Genomic DNA, 21663 nt, shown 5'->3' on the forward strand with positions numbered 1-21663 from the left:
CTTTACTCTCCATCTTTGCCCCCAGGTGGAGGAGCTCTCTTTACCTGTCAGATTTTCCTTCTGTAATTCATTATGGAGTTGGTTCATGACATTGAAGATAAGCACAGACTCTATTGCTGCTCTGTACCGCCCAGAATGATCTCCGCTGGCACTAAGCCCCAGGCTCTGCACCCCTTGGCCAGTGCCTACCCCTTCCAGTAGAGGTAGCTCGTTGGGGAGAAAGTTAGTCACCATGTTGTGAAGCGTACGTTCCTTCGAGCCAGAATCAAGCAGCCAACATGCAACCTTAAAAAAGGGAGACCTCCATGAGAACTTTTTTCCATTTTAGTCATAATACAATGTAAATATTTAACTGGGAGTTAATGCAAGGTTATAGTGCAGATTATTTTTCTTGATTTGGCAGGCAGACTGGAATAATTTGTCAAAAAGTTACATGATTTCAGATAAAACATTCAAGAAGGCGTAAGTCACTGAAATGCTTCATTCTCACTCAAAGTTAATTCTGCACATTTGAAAACCTTACCCTCTGTCAACTAAACACATCTCAAAGTGTTGTCCTCAGGTTTTTTCATTTATTAAAACCCAACACAAAGGAGATTAAATATGAAAATCAGGATCAAAACATGTTTAATCTGAAAACTGACATTGTAAAAATCAGGACTTGCTATTGATCTAGAATATTAGTCATGCTGAGCTCTCCTATTTTTTGCACATCAGCACTAGTACCAAGAATTCTGCAAGGCAAATTTTATTCTCGGTAAGCCTCATACCTCCCACTGTCTTCAAAGCCATTTCACTTATAGCTATTTCAATTTCTTGTGTCAAAATAGGACGAAATACAGGTTTCTGCATTGTCTCTGCCATGCAAGCAGAAGGTAAAAACCACATGTATATGTACAGGTGTGTGTGGGGGTGTGTGTGTGAGAATGTGTGTGTATATGCATGTATATATATTCATTGCATCACTAAAATGAACAAATATGAGCATGACTCCATTTAATACATGGAACATCACAGGGAGAAGTTCTACTTTCATTGCTCTTTAATTTTATCCTAAAACTATGTATTGGTATGAAAAGCTAAGTTTGTCCTTGAGTTGAGCAGCTTAGCTACTTAGATGCAGACTTTAATATTGCCATGATGCTATTCAGCCCATGTGTGATGCAAGTTTTAAAAATCAACACCAAAAACTTCTATGCATCTAGAGCTTTTCCTAACAATGACAAAGGCAGCGCTTTTACCTCTTTCTAGTGTTTCACTTGAGTTACAAATGGTACCTGAACCTTTTGAAATTACATGTAAACTTTGTTTTGTTTTGAGAAAATAGTGGTAGCAAGGTGGTCCATACACATAGTGGGTAAATCTTTTGCTTACAAAGCCTTCTGCTCTCAGAATCAATAATCTGACCAGAAGCACTTCTCACATTTTAGTCCCAGGCTTCTTATAGCAACAAAACAAGAGCTCAGCCCTGTCCACTGGGACAGGGGAGAGATTTAAACTCATCCTCCCCACCCAAGCAATCAGGTGTGAAAGATTAACATGTTAACCTGTCACTGAACCTGCTCTGTTTCTCTTGCAGGCACGATGAACACACATAGCAAAAAGAAGTCTCCTGTAAATACTGTTCTAGATATCTCACTGGAAGAAAGTTTCACTAAACTCCCTGACAGGTATGCGTATTCAAATCTAAATAACAGAAGCACCAGAAGGTACTGCTGTCTTTCCACTGGTGTGTTTAAACTATTAGTTTTACTCAAGCTAAATTTCTTAATCCTGCAAACCTTTGGGTCCTCAAAACTTCCTTCCAAGGAGATGCCACAAGCCATCACCAGAGTCTTGTAGTGCTGAATGAAGTTATACATGACAAGTGAGCGCTCCTGCTTGGGCTTCGTCTGCAGGTGCAGCTGCAGATGATACAGTCTCTCTGTTACAGATAGGTTTTTGTCCAAAGGTGGCGGTGCCAAACTCATACTGATTTCTAAGGCAGGAAATACAAGCAGAAATCATTTTTTTCACCCACTGCATGATAAGAAAGGCAAGAGAAAATCTTGCATGCAATCACCTAAAGCACAAAACCCACAGTTGGACTGTGAACAAATAACAATAAATCTATACCAATATTATATATTTTATCAAAGCAGACAAGGCTCCTAAAAGCAATATGCTTTGTCTGTACTACTAAACAAAGGAGAGCCAGGAATCAAACCCTAGCCACAAGCCCACGTAGCACAGACTGGGTTATGTTCAGCATTCAAGTGTCAGATTTGTTCTAGAGAGCAAATATTGGAAGAGGTTGAAAGACAAAAGCAAGTAAGCTAAAGTGAACATGGGAGTAAGCTAACATTCTAGCAATATGCACGCTCAGCAGTCCAGTGCTTAGGCCAACTACCTGGCTTTATTATATAGCAGTACAGATATATCCACAGCAATGTGTTCAAGGGTGTTCAACACTTACGAGTGCTGAATAATATGGCTAAATCACTCCATCACACAACTGAGCCGCATGTGGGACACTCAAAACACTTCCAAGAACCTATCTGCTGAAGGTACTTTCTTGAAATGCAGCGTCATGTAACGCAGCACAGCCTGTCTGCTCACTTACCAGTCTGGTCTTGTATCTGCTGCAAAGAGATATAGTAGGCATCTTTTCCACCCCAACATACTGCCAGTCCAACTACCAAGATGTCTTCGCAGCCTTGGACAGGAAATCCATCATCTTTAACTTGCATCCACTGAGGAGAACTTACTAAAGGAATAATTTTTAAGTTACAATTATAAAATGGCATCCATAAGTACAGAAGAGTTTGGATCTTGAAAATGTAAATACATAGTTGAGCCTATATTTCTTAAAAGTTAATATATACCTTCATTTTTATCTATAGGGAGAAAAAGCTGTGTTTCATCTGGAAAAAAAAAAAACCAACATGCTTAGAATAGCAAAACTTTCTCTTAACAGATACAACCACCCATATAGCATCCCTGCAAAACTCTGGCCTTTCCTAGCAATCTCTTCAAGAGTTGAGACAGAAATGTATTCCCTCCTTTCACTCTAAAAAACATTTCACATTTGTCTGTCAAAAATATATTTTGATAGTTAAGAAATTTTATTGTTGTTGTTATGGCAATATGACAGCAAAGAATCTAACTCTGCTTAATCTGGTTATTTTAAAGGAAGAGTATGTTTGTACAGCAGCAGCAGCAAACTGCAGCATAGGAATACTTCTGTGGAAAAAAATGAAGCAATATTGCAACAATCCAGAGACTGATCTGAATTTCACACATGTATATATTGAACCAAGTTTACTTTACGCAAACTCGAAAATATTTAACCTTGATTCAGAGGCAATCCCACAAGTAACTCTGCTCAGTGGAGACTCTGAACGATCTGTACAGTTAACTGTTAAATATATTACTCATTTTAAAATATACTGAAACTTGTTTATGATATGGAAAGATACACATGATAAAGGGACTGCACAACACAGATCCATTTCAAAATTAGATACACAATGAAACGTTAAGAATATTTCGATGCTCTCACATACAAACAAGCTGCTAACACTTCATTACTATCACCAAAGACCTACCAATGAAATGCTTGACACCAATACTCCATCCTCTACTACCACTCAGCTCCTTTGCTTTACTGAGACTGACAATACTCAATTAGTATCAGTAATTTTCCTCCTTTTTTGCAAACCCTTTCCTTCTCCACTACTGCTTTAAGCTGAAGACACCACCCTGCTGTTCACAAAATAATGTGCTGGAACATGGAACTGACCTTTTTTGAATTTGCCACCAATCGTTGATTTGGGAGACAAAAGACATTTTGTTCTTTCGCATGCCACTGAGATGGAGAATCTGCTTTTCTCCTTCCATTCTGCAACAAAAGTCTGGAAAAGTGCCTTGTCGCTTGCTACATCAATAATAGTGAAACTTTCAGCGCTTAAGGGAATGAGCGGAAAAACATCCTGAGATAGCTGCAGTGAAAAGCCTTGGTCTATAGCGGAATCATCTTTTATCTCATCAGTCTCAATTGGGTCTACGCTCCCAAGACTGACCTGGAGCGTTTTTACCTGCCGCTCTGCATTGCCCTCACTATTCTGCTGTAACTGAATCAGCTGCCTTTCATTCATGCAGGCGACTTGTCTCTTCCTTGCAGATTTCACAGAAAGAGAAATAGAACTCTTCGGAAAAAGCTCTTTGGGGGGTGTTGGAGGAATAAACCCATTATTACTGTCTGGTGGAGGACAGGATGTTCTGTCACTTCCCTTGAGTGGAAGTGTCATGCAGTCTGTTTTCTGAAGATCCAAGTTTTCTGTTTTGTTTTCTTTAACTTTGAAAGAGCTTTTTAAATCCTGGCAAGTGGGCAAAGGCTCTGGCTGACAACAGTCAGATTCAAAAACTGGGTCTGGCTCTTGATTAACAATAGGAGCAACTAACTTTCCTTTCAAACAGGAGCTTACTGAAACTGGTTCAATGCCTGAAGGGCTCGGCCATTTGTCTAATACATCCTGCAATCCTGGGCTTAATTCGAACGAGCGTTCAGTCCACACCACTGGATGGGTTTTCTTGTCTAAAGCTTGCTGGCTTCTCTGGAGCTTTTCACCTTGATCTCCTACTAACTCCTTTGGTCTGAAGTCATTGTTACAAATCACTGGGTTTCTTAATCCTGGCTGACCATGAAATGTAGAAGGAAGATCTTCCAGGAAAGATGGGGAATTTGCATGATCTAAAACTTCAGCTATTAGATCAGAGAATGCTAGAGACACATCTTTACGCTGCACAGGATCCTCATGCTCTTTCTGATTGCCACTGACATCAAATTTATTCTGAGCAGGTCTTAGGTTCTGCAAAAGACCATCTGGAGGAAGCAAAGCCTCTTGCTTCTCCACAGGCTCCTTTCTGTCAGCTTCTGTGATGTGAACAGCTGAAAGGTCGCTGACATTACTGAAGCTATCATCAAACAGCAAGCTATCGCTCATATTCAGGCTTGTTTCGGGGACAGGATGGCATTCTACTTGTACAACGTGCTCCCTACCAAAAGGGGAGATTGTTTTATTACGGGCTTTAGACACACTCTCCCCTTTCACTGAATTTTGGGTCTGGTAATCTTGTAGAAAACTGTGTAGCTGGGAGTCGGTCACTGAGAAATCGCTTTCTTTAAGGCAAGGTGCAGATTCCATTTCCCTCACTACGGGCTGTAAATTAACGCCTCCAGACTCCAAAACTTTATTACTGCAGTGCTGAGCTGTGTTTTTTGTGACGTTACTTGTTGTGATAAGACTCGATAAGCCCAGTTTCCTAACTGTTACAGCCAGTCTTTCAGCAGTAGCATTCTCAGTCCGTGAAGTGCTTAGTTTCTTGGAGATTTCCTGACGTGGTATTGCTGCCAGCCCTGAACCTTGTATTCCCTGCTGTCCTGTGATTCCACCTGCTCCCTCCTGTTTTATCATCATCTCAGTTTGAGTATCCAACTGGAAGCTGTCTTCAAAGTCTCCAGAGTCAGAAAACAGATCAGAGGATGGACCATTCTGAACATCATCTGCATTGCAAATACCTCTGGATTTTACTAGAGAGTCTTTCAGAAAATTCTTAGGATGACTGTTGGCTTTCTGCAGTGCTCCAGCTTGTAACAATATTCCATTGGGCTTTTCGCTCCCATTTTTGCCACCATTCTGAGTCTTAATATGGTAGGATTTATCCTCACCAGGACAAAAACGCACAGGCTTCTGTATCCTGCTGCCACCATGGACATGTCCACTTGTAGCAGTTACATTACAGTGACCTGTGTCTAAAGCCATCTGCTGCTTACCAATCATCACCTCAGCACAGCTAGCATCTGTTTGCATTTTGTTAATTTTATTCCGCTTATCATTAGTATTTTCATTTCTCTGTGTCCTAGCACTAGCAGGTATTACTAGACTTTCTACAGTATTATGTGTTTCCACATTGATGTGTGGAGTACCCTGCAATGTAACAGGTGCCTGAAAACATGCTCTCCCCTTAGGCATGCCTTCATTAGTGGTGGTAGGCTCTGTAAATAATCCTTCCTTTTTATCCTTCCTCCCAAGATCCTTCCCTATCTGTACAGAATTTGAGACTTTATGAGTTACAGACCCTGTTTCCATAAATTCCTTATTATTTTGGTCTGAAAAAAAAATATCTTTAGAGATGGTGTGGTGGCAAGCAGGTGGCTTTTGTATGTCTATGCTAAGCACACTTGAATCTTCAAGAAGTGACCTCTCCAGTTTTGAAGCAGCATTTTTGTTCCTAGTCCGGTTTAAATGCATGTCCATACTTTTTATCAATCTAGAGGCTGAAGACTTTGTTCTCAATGTTGGTGTTTTTCCTTGTTCAGTAGGGAGTTCTGGAATTGCTCTCCTGGAATCAGTCTTGGTTTTGACCAGAGAAATTCCTTCTATGTTTTCCTTATCTCTGCACATATTTGGCCGCTTTCTAGCACTGTACACAATATTATCATTGCCTTCCTCTGCTCGAGCCTGTGTCCTTCCTGGGACTTCACACTCAAATCTGGAGTTTTCTGTACTACCGCTTAGTTGCCTTTTATATCCCTTTTTAATATTTGATAAGTTTCCAGTCTGAGAGCCAAGGCCATTATGATGTTGAAATCTGCACCCTTTTTTGTTTAACACCCTAGAAGGCTCAGAAGACTGCTCTCTATTTGATCTACGCAGTCTGTCTTCCAGTTCTGACTCACTGCTGATCATAGAGGACGTATCAGACTCAAGAAAAGACTCTGGGTTCCACTGCACTCCCATCAGTGCCAAATCCTGCTGGAGAAGTCCCCTGGCTTCCTCCACAATGAGGGAAGCTGCTTCTCTTTCGGTTAAGCCTTTCATTCCAGCCATCCAGAGGCTGCGCACAGTCCGACGCTCCTCTGCTGATTCTTCATCTTCATCCACAGCTCTACGAACACTGTGAGAAAGGTAACAGACACATAGAATCATACAATCATAGAATTGTTTAGGTTGGAAAAGACCCTTAAGATCATCAAGTCCAACCGTTAACCTAGCACTGCCAAGTCCACCACTAAACCATGTCCCTAAGCACCACATCTACCCATCTTTTGAATACCTCCAGGGATGGGGACCCAACCACTTCCCTGGGCAGCCTGGGCCAGGGCCTGACTGCCCTTGCGGTGAAGAAGTTTTTCCTAATATCCAACCTAAACCTGCCCTGGTGCAACTTGAGGCTGTTTCCTCTCGTCCTATCACTTGTTACCTGGGAGAAGAGACCGACCCCCACCTCGCTACAGCCTCCTTTCAGGCAGTTGTAGAGAGCAATAAGGTCTCCCCTCAGCCTCCTCTTCTCCAGGCTAAACAACCCCAGCTCCTTCAGCCGCTCCTCATAAGACCTGTGCTCTAGACCCTTCACTGGCTTGGTTGCCCTTCTTTTGACACGCTCCAGCATCTCAATGTCCTTCTTGCAGTGAGGGGCCCAAAACTGAACAGAGTATTCAGGATGTAAACATTCATGCAGAAAATAACAAACAACACAAGGAGCTGGCACTATTGTGCTCTGCTCCCATTTCAATTAGCTTCACAGCTTCCGAGCTTCACAGAAGCACTATATCCAAAATACAATGCACATAATAGGAAATAACTATTTCATTTTTCTATATGTGAATTGATGTCAATGAAAGATATTACTGGCTGCATACCCCAGAAGCATTCCCAGGTTTCTGTGTCCAAACATGTCCCCCAGATGAGTCCCAACTCCCTACTAGGGCAAGACCCAGGTCTGAATCAATCCTTCTCCATGCACTGTTTTCCAAAGAAAGGAAACTTCAGGAGCATGAACCAGACAGGCATCATGGCACAGTCCAACAGGTACTTGATCAAGGAAGCTTGTCATTGCACTAACATGAAAATCACAAGAGAATCTCAAATGATATACAGTAATAAATTATCAACTCATTTGATCATATGGTGGAGCTTCCTTTTAGAGGCAGCAGCAGCAGGTCACCAGAAAGCATTAACAATTCACCCAGGACTAAACAGTGCATTGAAAAGAGGAACAAGAAGAAAATTTAGGTCTCACAAACTTGTGCTGCAAGTAAAAGATGCTTCTATTAATTTCAAAGTAATCATGGAATGACTGTGATCAGTCACAGAGACCTACAACTGATTTCTAAATAACGTTTGGCACCAAGTCCCAAAAGGTTGCCATATTTAATGACAGGTTTCACCCTGTAATCCTTCATCTTACAAAACAAACTCCTTTACTTGACTTCTGGACTTACTGATTTCTCACCTTTTGAATGGTACTGAATTCTTCAGAGCAGCTGCCACATCCTCAGGACCGGCTTTAGCAAGATCAGCCACTGTGACGAAGCCAGCGTTGTACAGCATCCTAGCACGCTGTGCATTCAGCAGGGACACTCGTACCAGGTCACAAAGCTCCCTATGAACCCCAAAGGTGAGGCGGCTCTGGAACTGAGAGAGCAACAGCTCCATGTTGTGCCAGCCCAGTCGCTTACAGAAAACCGTTACCATTCCTGGAACACAGAAGTTACATCAATGTCTTAACTCCAGCTCCAGTTCTACTAAGCTGGATCCATTTTTCCCCCCTCATCTGAATAGGCATTCACTTTACATTTCTCACCTTCCCATTACTTACAGAAACCGACTCATGTTTATTATAACTATGATTAGGAGCTGGTCTCACAAAACTCAATCTAAAATTAACTAGTTTATCAGTGAGGTAGAAATTCTGAATGACAACTGCTTTTCCGAAGACGCTAATCTTGAAAGTGTGAAGCACATGCATATCCTGTATGTTTCCATGTAACAGGATTCCTATGAAATAAACACACTGAAGACAGGAAAAATAGTGCTGAGAGGCACTTAGAGAAGTCACAGATCTTTGAGGAAAGCCAGTACTGATGCCCATAAGATCAGAACTTGGCCTGCAGAATTTCAGTTACCGAGAGTACCATAGGAGGTAGCAAAGCCTGTGATAAAGGTTACAACTGCAGTCCCCAGCACATGGGAGGAGGAAAAGAGCAGAGAAAAGACAGTTCATTACTCACACATTGCATCTACAGAATATGAAAATAACTGAAAGACATGGCATCCTTCACTATTTTTATAGTGATTATAGAATACAACTTTTATCATATCTCTTAACTGTATGCCATGTCAACAGTTCATTTTACTTCCCAAATTACTTTTTTTCCTGCACTAATCTACCTAATTGCTGAAAAATGATTAACACTGGGAATAGAGAATTATGAAACTGCTACAACAAAAAGTTATATATACTACCAGAATTAATTTAAACTACTCTGCATCAGTTGGCGTGACCTTTTCATTTTGGGGCTTTGACTCATGCTGCAACCCACACATTGGGTTTCGCAAGTTGAGCTAAAACTGTCTTAAAAATTGAAGACCCACTTATGCAGTAATGGAGGACTTAGGCAATAGGAAAAAAAAAAATCTCAGTCACATGGTGGGCTCTTACTTCTACTCCTATACAGGCCTCTTAAGGAAGTTAAGTTAAAGGTGACAGTTATCTGACCTCTTGTTATTGGATGATAAATGACCCAGAAACTACTCACTCTGTTTTGAAAACTATGAACTTATACTTTCTGGCCAATTAACTTTGCAACCAGGAGAAAGCCGTGCTAAGTCTTAAAGACCCCAAACTTTACCCTTGCTGAAAGGTACACTTTCCTGCTAGAACAAGGCTTCAGAATGGACTTGTACTTAATTTCCATACTTAGTATTGAACAAACTATATTCCTGCACAGTACACAGCTGATTTCCACAGACCTCAGCATGCTACAGCACTGCTTGATTCCACTCAGCTGGCCCCCTTCCCACAGCACACTCTGTGGTTCCATCTCAAAGCAGGGGCAACCACAGATTAAGCTATAAAGCTGGAAGTGGTTTTACAAGACTGATTGTTGTTACTACCACACTGTGGCTATCTTATCCGCATATCTGGAAGGAAAGAAAACAGACTAGCCTAAGACTCCTGGGGGTTTTTGCCCAGACAACTCACCTGCATAGGTGGCAGCAGACTGCTGCAAGGATTGAAGCTGGCCACGACTACAGCCATATTTCTTAGTCATATCCATTAAGGGAACCTCACTGATTAAATCCACAAGAGCGAGACTGGTGAAAAACCTGTAGAAGAAGTACACATGGAAATAAAATCGTCATCCAGGGCACGTTAGTGTACATGGCAAAATGCACTGTGATAGCATAGGACAGAATGGTGCTATAGCATAGCACACAAATGAAACATGGAAGATGGCTTCCAAAAATATCAGCACAAACACCTTGTGCCAGCAGAGTTCTCAGTCCAGAGCAGACCAGGTCCAGGTTCTCCAAGCTATCAGCTCACTCAGCAAGAGAGCCAGTTCCTGAAAACAGACACAGAGTCTGTCCCCTTCACATGTTATAGCCTCTAGTCTCTGCATATTCACACCCATTTGTGGCTACCTTTTGTGGATGGCCATTTGTCTATGCTGTTTCTCTGTTTTAGCTATGATTTTGCCCTTTACAGAGCGAGCCAGAAAGCCTTCTTCAATCCCCACCAGCTCAGCCACACGTTTCATTGAGGCAGGCAGCTTCTCCCATAAGCAGAAAAACTGATACCAATCAATTGTGGTCCACTCCTCATACAGTGGGGTGACCTAAGGAAAATAAGAGAATGCAAAAAAATATTTCAGAGAAACAAACAGAACAGAGCTCTGGGTAAACAAAAATACAGCCTAGGGAATGTGGTTAGAGCATCCTACGCACTACTCTGAGGCACTGAGTCATAACCATGTACCCTGAAGAAAGTAAAAGCTCTTCTAACCTAGTTTTTTTGATATTTGTACTGATGAGATCTGACTCATATGGGTAGTCTAATGATTAAACAATTTGGAATCTTTGTCAGATTGCTCCCTAAATCCAAGCCACTAGAAGATTTTTAAGCTGCATCTTCATTCTCCTTTAACAAAACAAAACTTTATTCTTTTTTTAACAAAACTGACAGATATCTATCAGCCTCTTAAAACAACTAGCAACCACACTAACCACTGCCACAGCATCTGATAAAGCAGGATGGAACATAGATTTTGCCAGAACTCACTGAAGCTCTCATTTACCTAGAGTACAAGAAATCTCAGCTTTTAACAACACTAACAAAAAAGCCATCCAGAGCATTCACACACCTTTAGACAAAAAACCAATCCTGTTCAGAGTCAGTTCCAGTATGAGACAAAATGTCTTCATATCTGTATTGATATACAAGACTAATTATTTTGAAATAACTAACAGTTGTTGGGGAGCATTTAACATAACACAGAATACCAGATGCCTGCATAGTTGTAAATCATCCATGTCCCCTTCATCTGCTGAGAAGAACAAGAGTTATTAAGGTGGGAGATTGTCTTTTGTTGTTTGTTGGGGTTTTGTTCCTTTTTTTTCCTTTAAAGAAAACTCTTTTCCTAGCCTAGCAAATACTTATTTGTTTTAATCAACTTTCCTAAAATACAAAGTCTTGGAATTCAGTCTCATATTTGTACAAGTAAAAGAGTCAAGCCTAAGAGAATTAAAAAGCACGATAGCAGATAATTTCCCTGTAGCCCATAAGGAACACATGGAGAACAATTATTTAAAAAAAAAAAAAAGCTACCAAAACTAAAGAAACCTTCGGCCTTGAAAATGAACAGACTTGCAAGAAAGTGTTTTAGGCTAGGTTAATAGAAGAGAATCTCAAGAACATTTTGTTCAACAGTGTATTTTATTTAAAATAACATTAGACAAACTGCTGCAATTCAAAAGTACAGGATAAAAAAAATATATTGCCATCACTGTCTCTACCCCAGAATGTGAACAAAACTCATCCTTTTCTTTCTGTTTTGGAGATGCAAACAGGGAAAAAAATTCACTGGTGCATGACACAAAACAGTCCACTTTGCCTAGCAGAAATAGAACAAAATATAATGTGGTCCACTAAAGCAGAGATATGGGTACATATGGGACACTAATAGATCCGAAAAAAATCTATCAGTATCAGCCAATAACTAGGTTAATGAACACAGCAAGCAGAGACAGGCACCCTCTATCTCTCACCACCACCTGTCCCCTAGCTCAACAACTCCTGTAACCGCAAGCATATTCTCCTTGGAGTGAACTTCTTTTTTCAGGCATAATGCCCAAATTTTGCCTTCGATGTATCAGCCTGGTAAAGAGAATATACTTAAGGATGCTAAAGATGACTGTCAAATTTCAAATGATGATTGCATGATGGGCCTCTGGCAGCTGTGAATCCTAACATGTTCACTGCAACTCCGTCTTGTTTCCTCACTATCTTCACAGGTTCATGGCTTCCTCTCCAAAGGTCTTTAAATATACTTTTTAAGTGTACATACACATAAATCTTGACAAACTTCGGGACACTTTCCCCTCAAAAGACTTAACATGCTCTTTCCTTTAGCCCTGGCAGCATCACCAGGCAAGTAAACTAAATCCAAGATGAATTTCACTGTACTGGACTGAAGAAAGGCCTACCCACAGGAAGAAAGCAGTGTAGTTCTCTGAGGCTTTTTGTAGGCAAAATGGATGCTAAAACCCCAAAAGTTTTCTGAAGCTCCAAAAGTAATCTGAGATGCAGCCTGCTGATCTCAAACACACAACAAAACCAATTTTTTTCATCAACTTCAAGAGTCTCAGAAAAATTACCATTATCCTACACACAAAACTTAAAAAGTCCTCAAATCTTTCGAAGTCAGGAGTTACAAAAATGGGCTTAAGTGGACAAGCAGTACCTGCCTACATAATAGACACTATGGGAACAGACTAGTTCTGAAGAATATTCAATTTAGAAACTTTTCTTCATGAAGGATGAGCTAAGCAAAGCACAAAAAAACCCCTCTACATTCATGGAGCCCTCAAGAGCTCTGCACTGTGCTTTCTCTCCTTTACTTAGTTTTGGCAGTACAAAATACAAAACAGAGAATGAGGAACCTACCAAATAGACAATATGCAGATCATTCTCCAGAACAAAGCTTTTCATAGCTCGCTGCAAGTCAGCAAAGATTTCCATGGCTTCAGTTGGTGAAAGAGAAGAGGAAAGAGTAGCTGAGCCAAGATGTGTTGGATGATAAACCTTTGCTGTTTAAAAAAACAAACAAAAAAAACAACGAAAACACATAGAGAAACATTTAAGTGCAAGTTTATAACTCATTTTCAGGTTGCAATGTATTTTATAGATATCAATTCTACTAACTTTTCCCAACTGCTTTTTCAAGAAGAAATAGCGTATTTCTCCATTCTGAAGACAGGAAAATGGAAACAATAAAAGGTTTAGACCCGCCTAAGTCTAAACTAGCCTTTTTCAGATAACAAGTTTGGATCCCTCTAACTACGAGGACTAACAGTTGTGATAGCTATTTGAACAAAAACCACTGGAATCCCATCTGCCACCCTGCCTCGGAGTGATCATTTTGCGTACTTCTTTCTTAGGAACACCAAATATCACCTATCATCTTTTATTAAAAAGAGATACAAATTAACCTGTAATGGGGGTTCTTACTATTACTGTAAGTGTCTCATCCTTAGTCATTTTAAGAAAATAGCCAACAATCAGGAAAAAGTGCAACCATGTACACCAAGCAGTTCCAGAAGAGACTTGCACTCTTTTAGAATGTACTGGTTCTTCTTCAGAAACACAAAAATCATAGTCTACAGTTAATGTGGACAAATCCTGTAGTAAAAGTATGCCTTGTTTAAAGATATTTTGGGAATTTGTAGACTAGGATGCATCAGTCTTAGAGGTGACGTGCAGAGAGAGGCCTTCAAAGAAGAACATGTGCATGCAAAAAATGTTAAAGCAGGTATAAAGACATCCTCCAGAAAGCTAAAAAATTCTTGATACACATGATTCTTTAAAATAAAAGCAAAAATGCACAGAAGTCCTCATTATAAAGTTACATTGAACATCTACCCAGCTGCAGAAGATTTACCGATCCAAAACTGCTAACTGCAGTCACTGGGAAGAACACCAATGTTACCTTTCGCATCATCACTGGAGTCCAGAATCTGAATGAATTCATTTTCCAGCAGCCATGCCACACAAGCCTCGATAGGTCCAGTCTGCACTTTGTCTTCTGCTTTCTCATTTCCCCACTTGCTTTCTTTCAAGCTGGATGCAAGAAGAGTGCAAGAAGCGTAGGTCTGCACGTCCTCTGGAGTGTTGGCCACTCCCCCCACTATGATCTGTTGAAGAAAACTACTTGTTCATATTGCCAGAGAAGCAGCAGGATGGAACATCAGATCAGAGAATCAAAAAGACTCATCCATCAAATGGTTTTAAAGAACCAGTACGAGAAGGGAACATGAGGCAAAGCAACTGCCAGCTTTTAAGGCCTTTTCTTGGCAAGAAGTTAGACACCTTAGGTAGAAGAGGACTAAGCTACGGGAAAGAATGAATTATAAAATCTTATTTTGATAGTGGACATACACATAGTAGCAATTTAGATTTGAGACTAGACCTAGGCATTTTGCTTAGCCAACATTGTGAAATACTTTTAAAAGGTTAGAACACAAACTGCAATTTTCTGAAGACAAAAAGCAAACCCTGAAGGAGGAGTTCCCCCAAGGCTCTTCAGCATATTGAAGTTGTCTCTTAATAAATGTGAATGCTATACCTCATCATTGTTTTCCTGATTGAGTGATCCTTTTTTTCCCTTGGATTTTGTTTTTGCTTTGTTTTTCACATAACTGCTCTCTCCTTGTGAGTCATTCGTGTGTCTTCCTTGAGATAGCAAGGTGTTTAACTAAAAACTTTCTTTCATGGTTCCAATGGATTTTTTTCATGTTATAAAGCAACACTACCAGAAAGGAACCCCCATCTTTTAATAGCTGTTATGTAGAAAAACGTGTTTAGAAATTCCATTGGTCTGCTAAAAATTCAAAACCTATGGAATCACAACCAAGTGCTAAGTATCACAGCAGTTTTCACAAAAGACAGCAGGAGTAGTACAGCAAATGAACGGTATTTAAAAAGACTAAGCTCAGTTCAAGCCCAAAAGCAACTCTGGAAAAGGAGATAAGCTCACCTATGTGGAATAACACCCTTTTGGTCCTTTTTACTCCTGTAGGAACCCTACAGAGGACGGCAGGCTACAGGGAGTGAATAGGGTACCACACCTGTTTGTTCACCAAAAATGTATTTACAAAATTTCTATAATTTCTGTACAAAAGAGGTAGATAAGTTGAGGGGGGAAATAAGGGACTCTACAAGGTTCTACAAATGTCATTATGGCCTAATTCAGTGTACAAAGCCTCTGGGATCAGTAATGTACAAGCATCCCCCAGTTAAGACTGTCAGGCCACATGAAGTTTAAGAATTACACTTATTTATGCCTGCAGTTTAAGTATAGCTAAATGCAAAAGCAAAGCTTAGTAACTCTTGATTGACTGTGCTCACATCCTGATCTGCAGCAGGCAGAGACTGAAACATGCCAAACAAAATGCTGAATAGTGAAGCAAGCTGGCAGACCCAAGTAATTTTCTTCTGAAGCTGCTTGGGTTGACAAGAGAGGAAACAGAAGAAAAAGAAGGTGCACAGAAAACATCTGATGGTGTCACAAAAGAAACCATCCTACAATTACAAGAGTGCAAGCACAGTTCTAATTCCTCTCCATGTGTCCTGTACCTCAAGTATTGCTCTTTTCATGCTAGAAGCAACACCTTCCCCTTCTCTTCCAAGCAAACAACTGCAAACAGGCTTGAGAGATCCCTGAAGTAGAGCAGCTCCTTTTGATCTTTCTGAGGGCTTGCAAACTAAAATGCTCTCACCTACAGGAAAAGAAAAAAAAAACCCAAAAAAAACCAAAGAAAAACATTAATGACCTTAGTATTGCATCTTAGCACTGTAACAGCTACATCCAGTTCATCAAGGACATATTATTGGAATGGAAAACTGTAGGTATTTTTTTAAAAGCTGAATAAAAAAAAAAAAAAAAAGATAAAAACCTTTGCAACCTTGAACACTGTATATCCATTGCTATGTAAGAACTCCACAGATGGCATAATACTTAAGAACTAAAAGCTCAGAGCAGGACAAACTTCAAAGTTACATTAGGCTGGTCAGGGTCTTGCCAAAGCAGCTAAGGAGCTTCCACAGCCTTTCTGTGCATCTGCTTTGCTGCTGAACCACTCTCGCCTCTTGTTCTGGAATTGACTGGAACTATAATACACAGTGGCATTAATTTTTCTTCTGCTGAAAAAGTTCTCAAAAGCAAGATGAAAACATAAAAGCTGCACAGCACTTTGACAGTTTGTATTAAGTCAACCAGCTTCCACTCCAAAAATGAAATAACACAGATATCAAAGTAATTCAGAAATCCAAAGTTATTAATCTAAGTAACTATGCATCCTCTGAATTTTCATATGTGCATATATATATACACACACAAAAAATCTTAAGTATCCTGAATGGTTTCCGCTGAAAGTACATCTAAATATACTATCACACATTGTTAAGTTAATCCCTAACTACTGAATTCTGTGGGAGACAAAAAAAAGTCCCAGAGCCACGAAACAAAAACAAAAATAATGGGTCAATTCCTTTAATGAGATAATAGTATGGACTAACCATGGAAAATGCAGTGGTCACATAAAGATTTTTTCAACAAAGCCATTACAGAGAAACTCGGTCCTTGGGAGACCTAGCTAGTTCGAAGCTTTGCCAATTGGCACATGATAAATGAATTATGGGTAGGACAAGCTTGCCTTTGACTAAGAAGAGGGCATTAGATTTGGATTAGCTGGACAGTAAATATCACGACAGGTTTATGATAACTTGTTAAGATTTAAGTGCACATAGTCTGGACACGAGGTAATTTTGGTAGTGGGTATCTTAGTAAGATCCTAGGAATGTTAAGTTATGATAAAAACGTAGCTGTGGTAATGCTACAGTAATTAGCAAATTCAGAGGTAATGAAAACACAACTGCACTTAAATTTAGTGAACAGAATAAATACCACAAATGCAGTGTAGGTGAGTAACCAAATACAGCTTAAACATGATTACATAAATGAATTACAGGATGAAAGACATGCTCAGAGGATGTGTGAAACTTTTGACATCTGTTGATCATGTACTTTTGCCAGAGCTGAGAGTACAGAAGATAAACTGTCTGTAAGCATTGCTTTGTGAAAGCAAAGCTTATTTTGATTTTAGCAATAAAGAACGTTCACTCATTTACAAGGTTACAATTCCCTCTGAAAACTTTGACTCTTCAGTGTGGTAAATCTAACAGAAGATGGGCATCCACTTGGCTCTACATTATCTGACAGTCGTTCAAGACTTGGAGGAAACCCTTTCCCAAGATGCCACTGAGAACTTAAAGCCAGTAACTGCAACCTAGCAAACAGTAAAAAAAAAATAAAAAAAAAAAAAATTAAGCTGTTCTAAGATCCCTTCTTGAACATTTCAGATGAGAGGGGAAGCTAGGTTAGCACCAGAATAGACAAACACCAAAAGACTCTGGCTGTCTAGGCATAAAACCCCATTAAAAGCAAAAAAGGCCCTATTATATTTCTAGATTTTTTTCAGCGATATTGAACAGCTTTCACTATTTCACCTTGGGAACATGAGAGTTTTGATGAATGCAAAAATAATCCAATTTCATTTTCTAAAATGATGTTTTTAAACTTCCATCAAATCAGAAAAAAATTTTAAAAAATCAAATCCTGAGACAATCCAACACTACGATATTGGGTGAGAGGGGAAGGGAAGGAAATCAACCCTACAGCATTTATCTTCTGTCTGTCAGCTGAATTTCATATCCACATAAGGCATTTTTTTCCAGCTGAAGTTGCTGTCCTCCAGTCTCCCTACTCTGTGAAAGAGTAGCAGCTGGTAATGTAGCTTAATGTTCTCATCCAAAAGACTCTGTGGAGTGGAAAAAAATGGTACATTCATGAAGCTCATCAGCATAAAATCAACTGCTTACTGTGCAAAACACAGTCACATCAGAACTGTCAAAAAAGGGTACTAATTATTGTAACTTGAAGGGGGAAAAAAAAAAAAAAGAAACTTCAAGGAATAACGTAATTTTACACCTGCCAGCTACACTCAAGTGACAAAGTCTGGAAAATTTCAAAATACAGCATGCAGCTGCCCTTTTCTTTAACACATAGGGATAGCTCCCAGAGATATAGGTCATAAAACACTCTGTTGCTATGCTACTCTGGCAAAAATAGAAAGTTAAATGTAAGAACAGTCTGCTTACATAGAGTTCCAGCAAGCACCAATCAAACCATCAGTAGGGCAAACTGCACTTCCCGCTTCTGTCGAACTTCTTATTTTCTATTGTGTTTATGCTTGTACAATACAATTTTTCCAAATATCATCCATGAAGATAAATTTCCATCGCAAATTAAAATAACACGCAGGATTATTTTGTTGAACATCAATCAGTGCCACTGCATGCATGATGACACCGTATTATCTATGAACTTCTGTTCATATTTCCCTGTCTCTCTGTCGCATTACTGCATTCAAGACCCATAAAAGTTATGGTTAAGTTTAGTGGAAGTTTAATAAATCCAAATCAGAACTTCAGACAATAGAAGAAGTTTGTCAAATTACGGTTGTAGACTTTAAACGCATTTCTTACATTTTAGGCCTGTCCAATGAGAGTTTACTGCAAATTTTCTCACTGAAACTGTAAACACTTTAGTAAACTGACCATGGATCACAGAATTGAGACAAATGAACAGAGTCTTAGAAGCTAACAAGAATTCAAAGGAGAAAATAGCTGGTTCCTGAAGTAACTGACACGTAAATACCAAAATAAGTCTAATGCAGTGAAAAGAATCCCCTGGGAATTACAATTTTTACTCCATTAATACCAAACAAATTCATCTTGATTAACTTAATCATACTGAATACCAAAGGAATTCATCATGATTAGTCACTAATTGCAAAGCACTGCCCTGGATTTAATCAGGTTAACACCGTTCTTAGAGAATGTTAATAAAGCCTCTGCTTACCCTCTGTGTCTACTCCTTTCCTGCCAGCCCTTCCAGCCATCTGCTTGTAAGTGAGAACGTCCAGCAGTTTGCCACCAAACATGGGAGTTCGTATAATTACTCGGCGTGCAGGCAAATTCACTCCAGACGAGAGCGTGGAGGTTGCTGCTAGGACTCTAATCAAGCCCTGGCGAAAGGCTCCTTCAATGATGTCCCGTTCATCAAAAGTAAGACCTAAGGAGACATGACTTTTAGCAAACCCAGTAATGGTGAGACTGCATTTAAGAGCTAATAATATTACTGTCAAGAAAGAGGAAGAACAAACAAACTTAATGAACATTCGCCATTCAGTGGTAGGAACTAGAGTCACAACATTACCAGGGTTAACTTCTTTGGAACCGTAAATGAAGCAAAATTTCACCATTAAGTTTTCATTATTCAACTGACAGTAATAGTTATAAACTATCTTTTCTAAGGTGCTTGTACGCATTGTAGCAAGATGAACAACTATTTACTACATATCTACATGCACTGCAAGTAAATAAATAAATAAATAAATAAATAAGAGAAAACTGGATGTAACAAACACAGTAGGGAACTAGGATTTAGTCATTTGCCATCCTGACCCTGGAATCTTTCTTCATTATTTCCATTTTAGGTTACAAGTCTAATATGTATCTTTCTACATTTCCTTGAGGGCTTCAGGCTAATATTCTTCTTGAAAAAGAAATCTACTTTCTATAAGCATTTGGAATTATTCCCCCTACATATTCAATGCCATAGCTATTGTTCTCTCGTCCAGAGTCAGTCCTTTCTCTCAGTGGATCAACAGGTGACATACGCTATTACCTACTTAGGTAAGAAATAAAATATCTAGCCATAAGTGTTCACGGCACATGCTCCTTTTATTTTTATTTTCATTGTTATACTTCTTCTATTTACTCATCTATTTCAGTATTAAGTTCAGGAAAATTGCTCTGAAATACTCTGGCAGCTTTAAGGACAATGTGAAAATGCTTAGGCTGCAAATCAGCTAATTTTTCAGGCATTTCACAAAAAAAATTTAAGTTTATTTTAAAAGTTGCTCTTATCTAACACAATAGAGAGAAGACTTATCATAACAATTAGTGAGTTAAAGTCTTCAGCCCTGATAAAAGAATTTCAAGGTTACCTCTAACCGTGAGATTCTCAAAGCATTTTAATTCAGTCATAAACTACAGAAGGCTTCAAAAAGCAACTGGTAAATTGCTGGTAACTACAGCAAAAAGAACCCATATGACTTGAGCATTACAGAATTCAAGACCAAGAAATTCAGGAATACCTGCATGATGAAATGCCACTCCCCATGGCAAAGTACGTTGGAGCACAGAGTCCAGGCCTGAGACAGAACGCTTTAGCTGATCCAGAACCTCATCAATCTCTTCTCTGTCCACAACAACTGGGGAAAGGGCTGAGTTTTTTGTAGAACCTTGAGAGAGAAAATATTTTTATAGTTTCTACTAAAATTAATTTTCATTAAAGGCACCAGGTATACTAGTCTTCTATTAACTACTTTTCTCTTACTCTCAGCCTGTTGCAAACGGTAGAATTCCCTGGCAATGATGTCTGCCAGCTTCTCACACCAGTTCTTGGATGGACAGAAAAGCAGGACTGAATGGCCATCACAAACAGTCTCATAACACAGGCTCACAACATGGTCTTCATCTCCCTGAATTGAGACAAAAAATTTTCAATGCACTCTCACACTGAATGGGGTTTGTAAATGCTATCATTCTTCTGTATCACAGTACGAATCTTCTACTTCAAGTCAGAAAGAGGAGCAAAAAAAGAAGATGGAGCACTGTTATCTTAGTTTCTGTCTTGCTTTAGGAAGTCTGAGCACTAGTGTGACCCCATTGCTGAGTGTGACCATAAATAAATCTAGGATTTTACGTCTTGCTTTCACAAACCTGTTTCTGAATGAAGGCCACACAGTGCACAAAAAAAATCACTGCAACCTCCACATCGTGGCTAACAGCAGTGGGGAAGAACTAGGAAGAGCTCCGAGGGAAAACATCCCTCTACAGCAACTAAGGAAGACTTACCAATTAGGATGTCTGAATTAAAAGCATGAGATGTAGTAGTCTGAGCATCCCCGATAAGACGTACCCAGCAAGCACTGCTGACCAAAGACTGCAAGTGTTCAGAGCACAGTGGAAGGCTTTTATGGATACTTATATGGGTGTGCATGCAAAATCCTACTTTTACAGCTTGCCTTTTTGGTTTTAAGATCCTAAGAGAGTTCCTGCAACTGATCTGCTTTGCTTGGCTAAGACAGATTCCCTTGCACCAAGAAGGCCAAAGGAGGGAGAGAAAAAAGGTAGGCGTACAGTGAGAAATAAAAAGCACTGAAATGCGAATGAAAACAGGGGAGCAATGGCAGAACTACATATACACATCAAAAGCTCAGTAAGGATTCAGCCAAATTCAGCAGAAGTAGTGAGGTCATCGAGTTCCCTTTCCTGGTCCAGTCTGAGGCACAGGACAGAAGTCTGAAGGTCCACTGATAGATTTCAAGCCCAAGAGGATCACCTGGTCTTATAAAATAAGCCAACTCCCTTCAACTGTTGAGTCATAAGCCTAGTTTAGCTCTTTCTCTCACTTAATTTAGTACCTAT

At 39.7% G+C, this 21663-nt stretch overlaps 1 protein-coding gene across 9 annotated transcripts in view; it reads right to left on the bottom strand.

Moving 5' to 3' along the window:
- Positions 1-21663, bottom strand: part of POLQ (DNA polymerase theta) — a 63636-nt gene that overhangs the window by 24345 nt on the left and 17628 nt on the right. For 7 of the 9 annotated variants that reach the window (XR_014230373.1, XR_014230374.1, XR_014230375.1 and 4 more), the window contains exons 7-20: positions 20570-20714; positions 20328-20474; positions 19028-19240; positions 15682-15824; positions 14036-14240; positions 12994-13136; positions 10473-10666; positions 10030-10154; positions 8278-8521; positions 3782-6939; positions 2865-2903; positions 2603-2746; positions 1782-1978; positions 45-285 (exon numbers count right to left, since the gene is read on the bottom strand). Coding sequence is in view for 3 of the 9 variants with exons in the window: in XM_082331818.1 (XP_082187944.1) it covers positions 45-285; positions 1782-1978; positions 2603-2746; positions 2865-2903; positions 3782-6939; positions 8278-8521; positions 10030-10154; positions 10473-10666; positions 12994-13136; positions 14036-14240; positions 15682-15824; positions 19028-19240; positions 20328-20474; positions 20570-20714 (5338 nt within the window). In the remaining 6 variants the exon portion in view is untranslated. Of the gene's footprint in view, positions 1-44; positions 286-1781; positions 1979-2602; positions 2747-2864; positions 2904-3781; positions 6940-8277; positions 8522-10029; positions 10155-10472; positions 10667-12993; positions 13137-14035; positions 14241-15681; positions 15825-17782; positions 17916-19027; positions 19241-20327; positions 20475-20569; positions 20715-21663 lie in introns of those variants that run through there. The other 2 variants (XR_014230377.1, XR_014230378.1) reach the window with 2 other exon arrangements.

The sequence above is a fragment of the Platalea leucorodia genome (genome assembly GCF_965183815.1).
Source record: "Platalea leucorodia genome assembly, chromosome: 2".
NCBI classification, from domain to species: domain Eukaryota; kingdom Metazoa; phylum Chordata; class Aves; order Pelecaniformes; family Threskiornithidae; genus Platalea; species Platalea leucorodia.